The following is a 19353-nucleotide window of genomic DNA, read 5'->3' as shown; positions in this document are numbered from 1 at the left end:
TTTGCCATAAACCAAGCTAAACAATTCATGAAATGTCCTGAAATGTTCCTCTGAAAGTATCTTGAACAACACAATAACAATTAAACAATGCCAAAAATTTAAACACTTGCTCAAGTAATTTTGGGGTTGCACTACCCTATTTATTGTACCTCCACCAAGGGTCAGCTTATTTTTATTCAGAGACTCAAAAGACATGATGGATGACCTTTGATCTCTTTATTATTTATTACACCTAATAAAACACCCTGAAGGATGTCTTAAACTCTCCACATTACAACAATAAGGTAATCAATGAACAGCTGCTTATGTTTTCATTCTTAATTTGATTTTTCATCCATGCATTATTGAACTGGTCATTGTGTTATAACATTTCTGCCATAGTAAACTAGTTTCCACTGGTTTCTGTAATGTGAGGATAGAATGTATAAAAATTATCCTTGTTTGCGATCGAGGTCAAGGTCACTGTGATTGAAAGAAGACAAATGGTTTTAACATAATAACATTAGTTCTACATCAAAGATCTGGACCAAGCTGGTTTGTAAATGAGGTAAGAAAGAAACCTATATGTTGATGGTCAAGAGGTAAAAAAAATCAAGAAGGTCAGAGTGACTAAAAGAAGATAAGTAATTTCTGCAAAATAACATTATCTATACATCAGACATGGACTAAATTCTATGGATGGCTTATACTTGGAGTAAGGAAGAAGCCGCCAGGGGTGGGGGAAGGTCAGAGGCCACTGTTATAACGACAGAAAGAAACCAAATAGTATCTGTAGAAAAATTTCAGTTCTTGGTTATGTACCTTGACCACAGTTTGTGGAAAACTTGAACTTAAGATATGGAAGAAGCTGAGTGATTTTGGGGTCAAAAGTCTAAGGGTCATGGTCATTGTGGCACAAAGAAAAATGGGTATTACAGAGTAACTTTTGTTGGAGTAAGTTCCTTGACCAAACATTGTTGATGGCTTGTATTTAGGGTAATAAAGAAACATAGATTCTGGGGTCTAGAGGTCAGAGGTCACAGTCATGGTATGTTCAGTAAGAAAATAATGATTTTTAAACAGTAAGTTTAGTTCAAGACTTCATACATTGACCAAAGGTCCTGGTTATTGAGACCCATTTGTCAATAATCTGCAACTCAAGCTTTTAATGTATTGTGTTTATTTTTGACATGCTGATGAGAATAGAGGAGCATATATGTTGGTCAGTCCATGTTAGTGTCAAAAAAAGTTGGATAAACAGTTCACAAGCATGCCTGTTCATATTAGTTTATTTCAGTCCAAAGTTTTAACCAAAGTAAGATGAAATTATTTGTAAATCATGAATGGTAGTAGTTTTTGTTTGCCTTTAGTATTTCATGAATGGCAAATTTTCCTCAGCATCTTAGTTCATATTGTTAGAAACCTTCATTGAAATTTAACTTTTTATGGGTAAACTGATGCAGTTTGTGCAATATTTATCAGAGTAAATTATCCTGTTTTTCTTTCTTTAGTTGCCTTAAAGCTTGTAACAGAAGCTGCAAGCCATTCCAACACTGTAATGACAAAAATTGTAAGTAACACAAATGTATCATTTCATTTGCATCATGTTTTATTTAGACAAGTATGTTATACATTCCTGAAAGTTTTGTTGTACATAAGATAACGGCACAGGTCTTGCTGATAAAGCGTTTTTCCTTCACAGGATGTTATAAACAGTTTCAACTCTATTTCTTGTCCATTTTTATACAAGTCAGAAAATGACAGGAAATAATGGGTGAAATAATAATGAGCTTTGCCTGGATAGCAACTACTTACATCGCTATGCCATCACCAGACATGCTGCATCAAAATAAAAATAAAAAGGTTGACAATCTTGCATGAATTAAAGATGTTTACAACAAAATTTTAGGACTCCAGTAGTAGCAATCATTGCTGGTAGGCAGAGATACTGCAAGATTGCAAGATTGTGGGATTCTTGCAAAGATAGATGAATGTCAATCAATATTTTGGAACTTGCTGGAGTAATAAGACAAAAAATTCCTCAGATCTGTCCATGTGTAGCAAAACTTATTAATTAATATTGCTTTTATTAAATGTTTCAGTAACCATAAAGACTGTCTGCTGCAAATAACCAATATAATTATAATCACCATTTATATGTCAGACCTCTCAGTAATCATTATATTTTGTATCAATGACTATAAAATCCCTATATTTGTATCCCTATATTTTTCTCTATACTTGTTCCAGAATTTCTATTTCTACAATATTGTAATATTTTTGTGGAAAAGAACTTGTCACTTCTTTTTCCAAATTGTTTTTTTTTAGAATAATGATAAAAAAACATTAAATGATCCCATGATGTATTTGCTAAATACAGGTGATGAAAGAAAGTAGTAGTAATATATTATATACATGTTTAAAATATTTTAGTTCCTTATGTTATTGACTAATATATGTGTTCAAGAACATCACTATCCCAATTTTATTAATGATTTCCTTCTAAATTCTGTCTGTTTTTCCCTGTATTTTTTTTTATATCAGATGCTCTTCAAATGGCCAACATTTAAAAAAAAAATATACCTGATACTTCACAGTCATATGACATAAAAACAATGATAAATGGCATTTAACCATGCTTGATTTGAAAATTCCCGGCAGCATGCAGGGATGATATTTCAAATACATGTAATTTAATTTCATGATTGAAAAATACAACAAAATATGTTATCTGTTCTTGGCATAGAAAAGTCATCTTATCAACAGAGAAAAGAAAAATGGTAAGGCTGGACATTAAATGGAGATTTCTATTTTCAGGAAAAATTCCACAAAGTGATGTCCATATATCAAGCTCTAGGAGGAGGAATTGACCTGATTAGCCCAACCCGTGAACTGATCAAGGAAGGACGAATCATAAAAATATCTGCTCGTAGTGGAGAGAAACAGGATCGATATCTTTTCTTAGTAAAATTGCTTTTTACACATTCTTCTTACTTCTAATGCAAACATGAAAGTTGAGAATAGGATCCATATCTGTGTGTACAGGGCTAAAATAAGGCATACTGATATTATTTTTCCCATTGTGAAAGCCCAACTGAGCAAATGAAAATTATTATTAAAAATTGATGATGTTGAAAATTATAATTAGACTTATATATTTTACAATCTTTAGCACTGCAGTAATTTACTGAGCAGCCAGAAAAATCTGGTGCACAACCAAGGGCTCTAGTGTCCAAAGTGGTTAGAGCATCCACTTTGTATGTGGGAGGTTGTGGGTTCAAACTCCAACCAAGTCATACCAAAGACTTTTAAAAAATGGTACTAGTGGCTGCTCAACTTGGTGCTCAGCATTAAGAAGTAATATTAGGACTAGTTGTCCTGGTGTCAGGATAATGTGACTGAGTGGGACATGATGCCACATGTCTGTGGCATGATGTCCCACTGCTAGACATCACAATAAACTGCCACACTGCAGACATCATAATGATATGACTGAAATATTGTTAAAAGTACATTCAAAATCACACACACACACAAACACACACATACTGGTGCACAACCAGATTTTCAAAGCTGGTTGCCCAGGGACAATTCTGGATTTTCATAATTTTTCTACCCTCAGTTTACATGCAGTATAGTATTCACATTCCTCCCTGGCAGTTTGTACCCCTCTTATGATTTTAAAAATGAAAAGCATTAGAGATATAAAAAATGCATAAAACTTTGTCATTTCATTTATAATTTTCAACCTGATTGTTGCCCAAGGGTCCCTAACACTGTCCTCTTCTTAACATTTCCAACCAAATAGAAGATTTCAGTGCAGAAATAATAAACTGATGAAAGAAACAACAAGGTCCTTATTTGATTTTAAAATTGGCAGCATGATACAAACTGCATGGTGGGAGGGGAACTAAGTGAAGACTATAGTTGTGCAAAAGATCTAGACTCTTTCATTATGATCTGTCTGCAAAGGACATGAATAGGAAATTTTAACCAGGTACTATATCATGTTTGGAGACCAGTCCATCATTTAGTATGGTTTGTACTCATAAGGTGAGCCAAACTACAAACTGCAAAGATTCAGATCTGCCATCACAAAATGTGCCAGCAGATCTGCGTCTGTGCAGTTTGTTATGAGTAATTAGCAGAACAAACAAAACAGACCCTGATCTGCATGTGCATTATGATATGTCAGATCAGGATCTTTGTTGTTTGCAGTTTGCCTTGACTTACAATAAAAGTATATATGACACATAAGCACAACTTTAGCATACCATGTTTACCCAAGTTGATGTTGCCTGTAATCTCTCATGGTGTGATGCATGGTAAAGAAAGGTGTGTCCTCCAAACTGACGAACTATTTGAATTTAAATGATTCTCAAACCATTATTTTTATCTTTTGAAAAGTTTACTTAAAACCTCTCACACAATATTTAATGATGATTTAAGAACAATCATTATTAGATTTGATTTAAGATAACTATAAGGCAATTTGTAGATAACCATAAAGTGATTTGAGCGTAACTACAAGGTGATTTGAGGATAACTACAAAAAGAGATTTGATGATAATTATAAAGTGATATGAGGATACATATAGTGATTTGAGGATAAATATAAAGTGATTTGAGCATAACTATAAAGTGATTTGAGGATAAATATAAAATTATTTGAAGATAACTATAAAGTAATCTGAGCATAACTACAAGGGGATTTGAGGATAGATATAAAGAGATTTGTGGATAACTATAAGTGATTTGAGGATACCTATAAACAATAATTTGAAGATAACCATAAAGTGATTTGGGGATAACTATAGAGTGATTTGAGGATAATATAAAGAGGTAAAACTTCAAAATATGTGACATATATTCATAGAACTAAAAAAATCAGAAGATGATAATGCAAAATATTCTTTCTTTTTCAGTTTAATGATTTGCTTCTGGTATGCAGTGAGCAGATCTTGGGATCATATAAACTGAGGGCGCGCATGAGTGTTGAGGGTATGGAGGTATGTGGCTTACTTGTTTATAAAAAAATAATTAATACCAGTAACCTGTTGCCAAAAAGAAGCTTCCATTTTTTATGAAGGATTTGTTTCTTTACCTCATGCTGAGCAGTTTTTAAATACTATAAACCATTGCTTATATTTTCTGCTTCACTGAGCTTATAAACATGATGACTTGTATGTACACAATATGAATTTTGACAAAGATTTGCAATGCATTTAAATGAATAAGTTCATAGTCAGCACTCTGTCATTGATTTTTTAATTCAAAAGTCTTGAGTAAGTTGTTTTTTTTAAAACTGTACTTGCTTGGAGCATAATTAAAAAAACATTTGTGAATGGAATTTTTTTCTTCAAACCCAGTTTTTGGATATTTCTGAAGAGAACTTTAAATGAATGGTTTCAATACAAGGCAGTTAAAAGGAATAAATGGTTTTATCAAAGATTCCTAGAACTTCTTTTAGCCAGTATCATTTTGTGTGATATAGAAAATCAACTTACACATTGTATGGACCATTTTTGTGTGATACAGAAAATCAACTTACACATGGTATGGACCATTTTTGTGTGATATAGTAAATCTGTTTTAGAAAACGTTGATTTATTATTGTAGTTTATGCATATTTTCACTGTTTTGAGTTATTCTATTTCAATTTATAGATAAAGTTTACTGGGTATTCATTGATACAAGCAGGGGAGAAGATGCAATAACATTATTTAGTCATTCAGCTGAAGGGTCAATCAAATCTTCTATTTAATAATAGATCTGCAATTTTAATGAGCTAAATTGAATATTAAGTAGTCGCATGGCCAGTTGTGACCAGTGATCTGTCATAGCTGGCATGAAATTAAGTAATCATATTACCAATGGTGACCATTCATCTCTATCATCAGCCTTGTTGTTTCAGTTTATTTGTCCTTTAATCCATGAGTGTGCAGTATATACTCTGTATGTGTAACTGTACATTGTTTCGTTTTCATTAACATAGTATCTAGTTACGGCACACATGTGTCTGAATAAGTGGTTGCATCACTGCAGATTTTCTTTTTAGGAAATGTCTTTTCCTCAAACATTCTCTTGTACCTAACATACTTTCATCTTATTATTATGTTAAATGCTCATTTTGGGTGCAGCATGTTACACTAATAGAGTGCTGGTTCCCTAAATTTTGGGTGTTACTACATGTATTTATGTTCAGCACCTATACTATTTTCTGTATTAATTGTATATCTTTCAGAAGTATGCCTAATTTGTATTGCCATCAGGTTATTCTGTATGTCTTTAAGGGCTGTCATTTACAGTGTCAGCAACTAGCTTTCTTGTATTCAATTCCTTGAATGTTGACCCCAGCAGACACAATGATCATTAGTCTGATTCTAATAAGCATTCTTGTAAGTATCTATATTTCTGTATATGTGGTAATCAATCAAACTGAAATAACGCTTAGTCCACCTGCTTGGCTCCCCCCCAGGTATATTACTGTTATGATCTAAACCTGCCAGGGTTTTGCCCCAGGTACATAAGCTTGATATAAACTGCTGGGCCAATGCACAGCTCACTCAAGGTACAGTAGGGCATGATATAAACCTGCTGGACTCGCCCCAAGTTCATCTAGAAATTCAGGGGAGGGGGTAACAGTTCTGTATATTATGCTGGCTTTCACCTGCCAGATTTTGCCCATATGGATTGGTAATATGATATTGAGCTTGAACCCATACTTGCTGGGTTCCCCCAGGTATATATTCAAACTGAGTAGACCCCAGATGTTGGTATATTAATACTTTGCATTTTACTGTAGATAGATTTTATTTGATATAGTCAGCAAAATAAAACATACATGTAGCTGAAGATTCCTTATTCTAGTTGTTGTTTGCATAAATGTAATCTTATATGAAAACATTCCATTTTAATTTGAATTATCTAATCTGCAGAAATAATTTGTTGTTTTGCAGTTAGCTATGTCTTTCTTAATATCTTTGATCCCTTTAATGTTTGTTATTACCTGTATACATATATAAAAAAATAGTTCAACTTTATGCGACACTGGGAAAAATGGACATTTAATGGCTTTAAAAAAAAAAAGAGATATAGCATCTAGAAAAATTTAGTGAATATCATCAATGAATTTTTACTGTCATGGTAATTACCATATATGCTCACGTTTTAGTCAAGTTCAACTGCAAATAATATAGACCCTGATCTGCAATTGCATAATATGCCAGATCAGTTTCTATGCTGTTTTTTCTACTGTTTACTTCTAGCAAGCTGCATAGACCCACATCTACCAGTACATTATGTAATGATAGGTCTGGGTCTTTGCAGTTACAGTTGGATGCAACTTATAATTGGGGATATTTGGTATTTGTATTTTTTAATTTTACGAGTACTTTGATGCTATTTTATTTCAGGTTCACCATTCCGTAGATGAGAACCATTCCATATCAAAATCATTCATTGTAAAGAGTGTGGAGAAATCTGTGGAGTTTCTGGAGGAGTAAGCAAAGGAACATTTACCAAATATGTTGTCAGAGTATCATGTTATGATACTTCTGTTTATGATGGAAAACTTTGGTGTGAAGTAGTATTTGATTAAATGAATGTACTAGGGGCATTTCTTAACATACTGAGTAGAATACAATTTGAATACATTACAGAGATAGATAACATTTGTTAATGCACACCGTCTCATGTGTGTTTGTGTGTGTGTGTGTATGTACAGCCAATTTAATTTTTTAATGTCAGCTGTGTCACTACAGGTCTTGTGTGTGTGTGATTTGGATTTTTAACATAGCTTTAACAATTTTTCAGTCATATCGCTACGATGTCTGCAGTGTGACAGTTTATAGTGATGTCTAGCACTGGGGCATTATGCCACAGACATGGAGCATGATCTCCCACCCAGTCACATTATCCTGACACCAGCTGACCAGTCCTAACACTAACCTCTTAATGTTGAGCGCCAAACAAGGCAGCTGTTAGTACCATTTTTGTAGGTCTTTGGTATGACTCAGCCGGGGATCGAACCCACAACCTCCCGCATCTGAGGCGGATGCTCTAACCACTAGGCCACTGGAGCAGTACACACTACATGTCTTGAAGTCAAACACAAATATTTTGGAGATGACACCACAAGTTAATATATTCATTTGGGAAAAGAAATACATTTTATATGACTGACGTGCTTATTATTTTAATTTGTCTGTTGCACATATTTCCTGTTTAAGACTTTTCACCTTCCATGGTAAATGATTGAAATAAAATTAAACAAACCCTGCTACCGTTTTATTCCTCTTCTTTGCAGAAACTCCAAGAGTGGTGAACAAGAATGGGAAACTGTAAGTTAAATTTGCTTTCTTTCATACCTACTATTACTAGAAGCAGATGAAGTATAAGTTGCCCATCTGTCCATGAGTCTGTGCACTTATCAGATCTGCTAACCCTGACGATTCTGTCTCACTAAGGTAGTTGATTTTTTAGTAAGTTTGACCAGTTTTCATTAAGGTGTAATAAAATATCATAAACTGCTATTGTAATGGTGGAAAACATAATTAAAAGTTTGGTATTTGAAACATGCAGTAACGATAAATACTGTGTTGAACTGAAAAGTTTGTAAAGTACGTTACCATTGGTACATGGCACAGTAACACAAACTTTAGTTCCGAAAACTATGCAGCTCAATGGCTTGTTGCTATATTTCATCTTGATGCAATTTTTGGAAATTCTTTTTCCATTTCACATGACGATGGCAATCATATCTCCCGCCACAAGACATACTCAAACTGGCACGTGATGTCAAATGAATGTAATTGTGTCCCTTCCAGCTTTTATTCACAAGAATTGGAATATTCCTTTTTATTTTTCTGTGTTCATTATTAACACTTTTCAAGACACTCTTTTTCCCTTTCGTCTTAAACATGCATTGCTTGCTCTATGGCATTTTTAAAATATTCCATAATCAACAGTTTCATCATGCAGATGCTTAGCTTGAACAAAAAGGTGCAGTTTAAAGCATCTGAGGTGTTGTTGTAAAGTTAGTCTGGTTTCCCGACTAGTTTCACTTATCCTAATAAGAAACCCAGATCCACATCAACATGGATGAACCAATTTTCCGGATTTTTCGGCAATGATCATTATTTTTTTAGTGTTTGCTCTTATGCTGTAAATCAGTTATTTAAGGGTAATTTTCATAAGACTTATGGCAAAATCATAAGGGTTGGCAGGTCTGACTTATCCATCATTCATGTCCAGACTATAACCCCAATACTAATTAACCTGTGGTCAAACTTGCACTGTGGATGCATCTTGGGATAAATGTACTGTGCACGCCTAAACTGGTTTCTGTGACCTATTTTTCAGGATTTATTGTAAATCTGCTTAAAATTCCTTTTAAAGCTATATTTACAATATTTGTTCACTCTATCACTGCCAAACTTACACTGAGAGTTCATATTAGAATGAATGGTTGTGTCACAAAACTGTTTTGCCTTGTATATTTCATAGTTTATTCACAACTGCTAAGAAATTATGTCCTTTCTGGTCAAAATGTTACTTGTAAACTACTTCCTTATTAACATTCAAGCTTAATCTATGAACACATCTTGGGATGAAAGTGTGTTGTCCACAAAACTATGTCAATGCTTTCCAGAATATATTTCAAATTCAAATAACTTTAGCCTTCTTACCACCAAACTAGCACTGAGAATGAATAATAAGATAGACAAAATGGTTGTCACACACCAAAACTGGGTCATTGCAACAGCTCTCAGAATTTATTAGTGTTCCTTAAAGGTCCTGTCATGTGTGAGTGCTAACTCCAATATTGATTTACATAATTACAGCAGCAGACTTGCATTGTTAACTACATTTTGGGATGAAGATATGTTGTGCACCAAAACTCTGTTTCTGTAACCTATTTTCCCAAATATATTAAAAATAGCCAAGTCATGTCTTGACTGAAATTCATTACCTTAAACGTTTATGTACTGAAGGTATAACTCAAGGTAAGACATACACCAAACTGTGTGCAGACTTTGAGTTTAGTACCTCACACCTATGGTCACCAAATTTACTCAAAAACCTAATTTATAATATTTAGTAAAATGTTGCCCATACTAGAATTTCCATACCTTTTCACTTGTTGCTTCCAAATGTTTGTCAGTGCATCACTGCGTTAATCAAAGATCATATAAAAAATTGGGCCACTGTGACCTACCTTGTACAGCTTATTAAATGCTAGTTTAGAGATAGTGACTAATGATATAGAAGTGGGGTTGCTCACTAGCAAATGTAGTTATATTTCAACGCTTTGATAAAAATATACTGATATTTTATTATTCTCGGTTTGAAACATAATGCCGTTACATATATAATCTGATTGAATATCTTATAATTTGTTGAAAAATGTTTCAAAATGACTTTCATTGATAAGGTAATTGCATAGCCTTTCTTTTTTGCATAGGTTATCCACAAGGTGATATCTGACTTCAAGTCAAAAAGTCTTACTCGTACACAATCAAATTCAGTTGACTCAGCAGTGTTGGATGATGAACAAGTAAGTACCAACTTGAGTTAATTATCTCCCAACACAAGGAGACAATCGTTTCAATCTTGATTGTGCAACTAATCTCTCAGCTTTTCGTAGATTTTGTGATATTCAATAGGTTTTTCTTTACCATTGTATGATGTACATTATTCCACAATGAGGTTGAAATGATTTCTTTTCTTTTAATATATGTATGTCCCATTGTGAAAAAAAACAGCAATGTTTTGTGTACCTTATATGTACAACTACTGTTGTAAGTTTGGACATTTGGCAGGTTTTGTAACCATCATTGGTGCATATCATGCCATGTGAGTCTCTGGGGAGTATTAAAAGAGTTATGTCCCTTTTACAGCTAGTCTAATTAAAAAACAGTGGTTTCTGTACAATAAGTTGAATTCAAGATTGCATACAAAGATCAAGGTCATTGAGACTTGGGGGACAAGTCATGTCATGGTGCAACTGCTCTGCATGCTTATTTGAAGTCTGACAAGCTTCTATGCAATTTCTTTTATGCAGGACAAGACGTACATCTTGGGTAAGAAGGCTCCTCAGTGGATCAAAGATGATGCTGTGACAATGTGTATGGTTTGTACCCAGCAATTTACAGCCCTGAAGAGGAGACATCATTGCAGAGCATGTGGGAGGGTTAGTAGCTTTAGTTGGCAGTATCCAGAAATGTTTGTTTATCTTTAGTTAAGTGAGTGGACAGTATAGCCACTGGCCAATAGTGAATCATCATTAAGTCATTGTGCACTATATCATCATCATTTGCTTTTTTCTCTCCATATCTAAAAACATGAGGATGGTTTAGTAGAAACACAGACATGGTTATTTTTACCATCATCCTACCCAGACACATAGCCATATGAGTATAGCAAAGCCAATCTTGAAGACCACCACTTCTGACAAAGTGATCACTCAACATAGGTGTTCTTTCATAGCAGACATGTGAAGGAAGGTAGTTTTCAAGGTCAAAAGTCACGTGGGTCTAAGAAGGAAAAATACCCATAATTATTTGGCACACATTTGGTCTTTATTCATATTTCTTGTTAAGGTAGCAAATGCATTATATAGGATGAAATAAAATATCATGCACTAAAAATGCATCAATCATAAAACATTATCATTTTTACTTGAAATTTACATGTAGTTGATTGGTATATAAAGTCCAAAATTAACTTACAGGCAACACTTATTTACTCTCTCCATAATCACAACACTTCTTCAATAAATGTGAAGGCGAAGACCGAAGTCAGTCATGATATAAATAATAAACAGATCAACTTAGTAAACAAAAAGATGTAACAGATGCACTAACATGAGCAGATGGTGAAATTTCAGACTATGGTATGTTCCCCCTTGTTCGCAGGATTTAATAATAGCAACAAAGATTAAAGATCTTTACATTAACTCTAAAAAAATTAACTCATCCAGAAAATAAAAAGAACTTACTAGGAGATAAAGACAAAAAGATGTCATTCAGCCAGTCACGTATTTTAATTCCACAGACCCATGAGGGTACATTGAAAGTAGAGTGAGAGTATCTCTTTTTATGACAACATTGGCATTGTATGGCTTTTCATACAAATAAACAATATGAACCTTTGAACTGACTGTGCATCCAGAACTGCTAATTCTTTCAAGATGGATTAGTTATTTGAACTTGAGATTTTAATGACTATGGCATTACAATGCAGTTTGTGATAGACCCCTTAGTCTGGTTTACAATCTGGCACACAAATTTTACCTTATAAATCATCTTAAACAAGTCAACAGGCTCAACATTTTCTCTCCCTTTGTTGGGCATCTCAGTTTGGACCAATCTGCACTCCACCTGCAGATTCTATTCTACAAAACAGTCATGGTTACAAAGGATTTTTAAAAAGTCTGATATATATATATATATATATATATATATATATATATATAGATTTGGTTTTACTATATGGTCATTCATTGCAGTGTTGAAATGTAATTTGCAAAGGATGTGATGGTCATTGGTCACAATGAGCAGGTACTCGCTCATGCAAGTGCATTTATATGGTCACTCAAAGTAGAGGTCACTGAAATCAGGTTTCACTGTATATGGTAAATAATTCTAGGCATTTTGGGTACCAAACTTCATTATGCATTATAAGTCACCCCTCTGTTACCATTTACTATCTTCCCCTTCTTGAAGACTACATAACAAATTGTAAACATTTTTTGCAATTACACACTTGAGACATACAAAAGCTGATTACCACAATATATATTCAGTTATACGTCAAGTCAAACTGCAAACTGCACAGATTCAGATCTGCCATTGCATAATACATCAGCAGACCTGGCTCTATGCAGTTTGTTAGGAGTAATCAGTAGACAAACAACACAGACCCTAATCTGCAGGCTTATCATACTATGGCAGATAAGGATTGTTTGCAGTTGACTTGACTTATAAGTAAGTATATATGGTACCTCAGTCTTTCCTGTATATCAGTACAAGTACTTTCCTTCACTTGACCAAGAATTGGTGTGCATGTTATGTAGAATGAATTTAAAGGTTACATTATGTGGCAAGAAAATAAGTCTAAGAAATTGTATATATGCTTTAGGGATAAAGCAATTACTCTGTAGTATCCAAAAAATAATGAAGTGGGAAAAGATTGCAGAAAATTTACATTTTGCAGTTTTATTTCATGAAATACTTTCTTCACTGACTTAATTTTCTTACAGATTTGTTTCAGTTTAATAAAACACAACATGCATCTTTATATAAATTGATTTCGCAGGGACAGGGACAGGCCAAACATATGCCACCAAAATACTACAAGAAAAGGAGATGTCCAACTTTAAATAAATCTTATACAAAGTGTGAAATAAGTATACTTCATACACGTTTTTGATTTTTGTTTCTTGAAACTCAAAATTGTCACTTTTATATGTATACAACCAATCAGTCCCAGTCCCTTTATGATGATAATTAGTGTAGCTTTATATCTGTGCTTCAACAGGTAGTATGTGGAAAGTGTTCCCCCAGGAAGATCAAACTTGAATACGACAACAGTCAGCTAAACAAAGTCTGTACAAACTGCTATGATATCCTCAGCAGAGATAATATTCAGGACCTACTATCTGAAGAGGATAGCAAGAAGAAAGGAATTTTACAAGTAAGTGTGTAATGTGTTCAAGTGATCATCAGGCATCATTTCAAAACCTATAATAACTTCCAGTTAAATCTTTTTTAACCTCACCAGCCTAACCCTGGTAATTAATTGGTTTTTATTAATTCACCTGCCTGTTCGGCCAAGTGAGTTTATGGGATAGTCATGTGTCTATCATGCATCATCTGTTGTCAGCCTTTCATCATTGTCCATCAGTCAACAATTGCTTTTTAATAATCTGGAGTTCATAATTCTGATCCAAATTCAGCCAAAATTGTTATATGGGTTTATAACATTAAAATCTGGGGCATGTTTGATAATTAGCTTGATTCATACATATTAATGATGTGAACTTCCTTCTTATTGGCTAAGCTTGTTATCGTTCAGGAAGCCATAGTTTCATATGAATTTTATCTAACCTGGAATATATTCTTATATCATCAAGGTCGTGTATTAGTTCAATAATTAGATGACCAGAGCCATATTTTTGACCTGATATTGATCAGACTTGGATTTATATCATCAAAATTTCAGAAAAGTTCGCTAAAGAGCAAGATCCATGCATAATAATGAGGTGGTCTTGCACCTGACTGGCTAATCTCATGACCTTTCAGGAGGCCATACTTCTGATTTGACGTTGATTCAATTTGAATTTGATTTTCTAGATCAAGATCTCTGACAGGTTTGATAATGAGTGAGATCCATATGTGCTAATGAGCTGAACTCTGATTGGCTGAGCTTGTTAGCATCTTAGAGATCATAATTCAAATCAAATTTTGTTCAGACCTGGAATATTAGCTCATGTCATCAATAATTTGGACAGGTTAATAATGAGTGATATTTTGAATCTGACTGGTTCTGGAAGTCATGCTTCTGATCTGATTTTGTTGAATCTTACAAAACTTGGCTGATATAATGAAGATCTCACATGGGTTTAATAATACATGTGATCCAACATTTTATGGAAATGATTTGAGACTATTCCTGATCCAGTTTTGATCAGATTTAGTAAATATTATGAGCAGGATCCATAGAATATTATTGAGGCCATTTTGTATCATTGAGTTGATTTTGTATCATTGAGGTCATTTTGTATCATTGAGGTAATTTGTATCATTGAGGTGATTTTGTATCATTGAGGTGATTTGAGGTGATTTTGTATCATTGAGGTGATTTTGTATCTGATCGGTTGAGATTGTCAACATGTTGCAACTGTATTTCTGTTCATATCAGACTTGGTTAACATGCTTATATCATCAAGATACATATGTTTTATATTTAGCAACATGAGGTGATGGCTGAGCTTCTTCCTATTTGAGACACTGTATTTCTGAACAGATTTTAATTAAACTTGGCAAACAGGCTAATATTTTCCAGAAGTGTGTTGATTTATATTACAAGTGAAATCTATACGTATTTATGAGGTGATCTTGCATATGTTTGAGTTTTCTTATTGAGATTGTATTTTTGATAGGATTTTGATCAAATCTTAAAATAATCACATGTTATGAGGATCTTGGCAGATTATTATTTAGTGAAATTCATGCATGTTAATGATTTGACTTTTCATCTGATTGGCTGAGCTTGTCAACAATATTACAGCTACATTTCTGATGCGATTTTGACCAGACATGTTAAATAGTCTTATATTATCAAGATTTTGGATGGATTTGATTATGAGCAAGACAGATGCATATTGATGAGAGATAATTTTGCATCTGATTAACTAAGTCTGTTAGTACATGTACTCTGTAGATGAATTCCAGGCATATTTTACTCCACCTCTAGCATACATTATCATCATTGAGTCAGGTCCTGTAATAAGCATGATCAGCATATATTAATGAAATACCATGCATCTGACTGAGTTTGTTGAAGCTCTACATCTAGAGGCTATAGTTCTCAAGCAATCTCTATCAAACTTGGTAAATGGGTTTGTATCATCAACATCTAGAAAAGTTCATTATTAGCACAAGACTGCATATTAATTAGCCATCAGCTTTAACAATTTTTTAATCAGTATAGAGTGAACTAAGTAAAATCAACTTGATATAAGTTTTTGGAGAGACTTTAGACTAGTTTTCATTGCTGCAATGCTCCTTTTTGACATTTCACTAGGTTGGCTCTGTATCATGAAAACAATAGTCTAATTATATGACAATATGCTATTAATATTTTGTTATTCGTGTGATGTTATGGTTCAGTTACATAAATCCAGGATACAAGTTTAGACAGTTCTGTATTTCTGTAGTGTTCTGACACCTATGTATAGTCACAAGCTGCTGAATAATATCTGACCTTGATCTACATGCACATACTGACCTTGATCTACATGTACATGCTGTGTTGCTGTTTCAATCTTTGCATAATTCACAGCTTCATAGGGTGTAAGTCAGTGAGTTGTATAGTATATAACATCAGTGAAAAATTTATTTTTTACATTTTACATTTGTAATGTTGTGTATCATTTTGGAGACTATAGTCTTTTTTGTTTAGGAAGTAAAAAATGTTTTGTTGGGGTGGTGGTGTCTTTCATTATAAACAGAACCAGATCTAAAAGCAGCCCAACTTCTCCTTGCTAGAATTTTATGGTTTGACATACATCTATCTAATATAACAGATGATGTACAGCATGTTTTATTCCATGAATCTTCTGCATTAAAAAAAATAACTTCAGTGTTGTAATTTTTCCATGATCAATTGCAGAAGGCAGCTTGTGAACCTTCAATTATATCCGGCTACCTCAATGTTTTAGACAAGGGCCGTACCTGGAGTCGACGATGGATTGCTTTGCGGAGTGACTTTGTCATGTATCTTTACAAAGCCCACCAGGTAATACTGAACATAAAACAATGAAACATAATCTGTGCCTAATGGCTTTTACAATTTCTATTAAGAAAGTAAATACTGTTAATGAAAATATCTTTGCATTATTTCACATTTTGCAAATTTTCTAACTTCAACATTCTGACAAGAAATTGTTTGCAATTTGTTCATTGAAAATATTTAAACATTATGATAATGTTGCTTTTTCAATTCAAATAACATTTTCAAATATTTATATTGTGTAGTTTATGAAAATTGCAGGTTTATGAAAATGTGGTTTTGCACACTCTTTACCCTAAGTCTTTTGACACCCAACAGTTTTAGAAACCATACATTAATTTGTCAGAACAATTTTGTATGCACCCTAAGTTTTTTTAATCAGCAGTTTTGGGATACACCAAAAAAAGACACAAAATGATAATTTGATTCAGTACAGCACCTGATATTCATCCAATGAAAATAGTGACATGTGCAATCTATACACAACTGTCAATAGTTGTTTTTTTATGATAATCAAACTTTGTTTTGCACTGATATCTTGTGAAATATTTCTGGAAAATATTTTGATATCTTAGTTTTATATTATACAGTTATTATTTTCAAGATAGTATTGATTGATGGCTATGATAAAAGAGACATCAGTATTGGTTGCAATAAATCGCTCTGGTGGCCTAGTGGTTAGAGCGTCCGCCTCTGATGCAGGAGGTCGTGGGTTTGATCCCTGGCCAAGTCATAGCAAAGACTTACAAAAATGGTACTAACAGCTGCCTCGCTTGGTGCTCAGCATTAAGAGGTTAGTGTTAGGACTGGTCGTCTCAGTGTCAGGATAATGTGACTGGGTGGGACATCATGCCACGTCTGTGGCATGATGCCCCAGAACTAGACATCACTATAAACTGCTACATTGCAGACATTGTAGCAATGACTGAAAAATTGTTAAAAGCTATGTTAAAAATCCAAATCACACAACACACATTGGCTGCAATCAGAAGCTTTATTTTGGAATGAATAGTTTTCCTGTAGATAAAGTATAGCATTTCCTAAAATGGAAAGATAAATTGATAAAAATGGCATGTAAAAGCTTTAATTCTTGATCTCGTTTAATTCAGTGTGGAAAATTATTTGAATGCAAGGTATGTAATGACTATTCAGTGTAAGATGGCCACTCCTTCATAAGTTGCATTCCTGATACCCTGTCTGAATCACATAATGCCTTAAAAGTATTTATTGAGGTCATCAGCCCCATTATCTAACAGATATAATTAATCATTCAAAGAATAAAATCTTGGCTTAGTAGATTATTGAATTTATGTAACAGTTACCTTTAACTGTGCCAGGCATTTTGGATTTTTAAAATTCCATTCCAACTGGTCAAGTGAATTTACAGCTTCACCATTCATGTATATGATTAAAATCTCATTCCATTGGTTAAGTGAATATACAGCTTCAACATCTGGGTGAATTATTGATGTCTTGTATATTGGTGTTAAATTTCTTCTTTTTCATTCATTCAGTCGATCAAGAGAGAGAGAACACAGTATATGATTAATGTTCACTGTACTTAATACTATGTAACTCATTCCAAATGTCAGTGGAAAGTTTGCAATGTAATAACACTGGGCTTAATCCCTTGCAACTCATTATGAATCTCTGCATAAAGTTTGCAATGTAATAACACTGGGCTTAATCCCTTGCAACTCATTCTGAATCTCTGCATAAAGTTTGCAATGTAATAACACTGGGCTTAATCCCTTGCAACTCGTTCTGAATGTCTGCATAAAGTTTGCAATGTAATAACACTGGGCTTAATCCCATGCAACTCATTCTGAATCTCTGCATAAAGTTTGCAATGTATTAACACTGGGCTTAATCCCAAGCAACTCATTCTGAATGTCTGCATAAAGTTTGCATTGTAATAACACTGGGCTTAATCCCATGCAACTCATTCTGAATGTCGGCATAATGTTTGCATTGTAATAACACTGGTTTTAATCCCATGCAACTCAATGTCTGCATAAAGTTTGCATTGTAATAACACTGGGCTTAATCCCATGCAACTCATTCTGAATGTCTGCATAAAGTTTGCAACGTAATAACATTGGGTTTAATCCCATGCAACTCTATGTCTACATAAAGTTTGCATTGTAATAACACTGGGCTTAATCCTATGCAACTCATTCTGAATGTCTGCATAAAGTTTGCATTGCAATAACACTGGGCTTAATCCCATGCAACTCATTCTGAATGTCGGCATAAAGTTTGCATTGCAATAACACTGGGCTTAATCCCATGCAACTCATTCTGAATGTCGGCATAAAGTTTGCATTGCAATAACACTGGGCTTAATTCTATGTAACTTGATGATACATAGACTTGAAATATGTCAAGATCAGTTGATATAAAGGCTTGAAAGATATTTATGGTGTCATATTACATTACAAACAAATTATTATTTGGCTGACTGCAGACACAAAAAGAGAGATCTATCTCAACCCACCTCCATCCAGCCCTAATTTTTCTAACAGATTTGTTGGGAATTATATCTCTGTCCCTAAGTTTTTCAACATTACATATTCTTATAAATTTTTACCATAAGGAAACATAAGATAAAAAAAGTGTAATCGAACAATTAGATTCTCTTTAAGTAGTATTTACAACATCAATAAATAGTAGGAAATGCTTTTCTTAATGATCGATCGAATTTTTTTAATTTTACTCAGAGAAGTATATCTTCCATTGCAATTTTATTTAGTTATTTATATCATTTATCTACCAGATTTATCTGTGTAAATAAAATACACATCCAACTGTGTATAGCATTGCCCCAGATATGCATTATGTACCAGCAGGTCAAGG

At 33.6% G+C, this 19353-nt stretch overlaps 1 protein-coding gene across 3 annotated transcripts in view; it reads left to right on the top strand.

Annotated features, from left to right (window-relative positions):
• LOC149789048 (uncharacterized) overlaps positions 1-19353 on the top strand; it is a 235513-nt gene that overhangs the window by 206595 nt on the left and 9565 nt on the right. For all 3 annotated transcript variants that reach the window (XM_089975233.1, XM_089975235.1, XM_089975234.1), the window contains 9 exons: positions 1491-1549; positions 2797-2943; positions 4905-4988; positions 7395-7480; positions 8288-8321; positions 10445-10537; positions 11045-11173; positions 13522-13677; positions 16378-16503. In XM_089975233.1, coding sequence (XP_089831359.1) covers positions 1491-1549; positions 2797-2943; positions 4905-4988; positions 7395-7480; positions 8288-8321; positions 10445-10537; positions 11045-11173; positions 13522-13677; positions 16378-16503 — 914 coding nt within the window. The remainder of the gene's footprint in view (positions 1-1490; positions 1550-2796; positions 2944-4904; positions 4989-7394; positions 7481-8287; positions 8322-10444; positions 10538-11044; positions 11174-13521; positions 13678-16377; positions 16504-19353) is intronic.

The sequence above is a fragment of the Sinohyriopsis cumingii genome, chromosome 11 (assembly GCF_028554795.1).
Source record: "Sinohyriopsis cumingii isolate HCF-2022 chromosome 11, ASM2855479v2, whole genome shotgun sequence".
In the NCBI taxonomy this organism is placed as follows: Eukaryota; Metazoa; Mollusca; class Bivalvia; order Unionida; family Unionidae; genus Sinohyriopsis; species Sinohyriopsis cumingii.
This window is presented reverse-complemented; position numbering and strand designations above follow the sequence as displayed.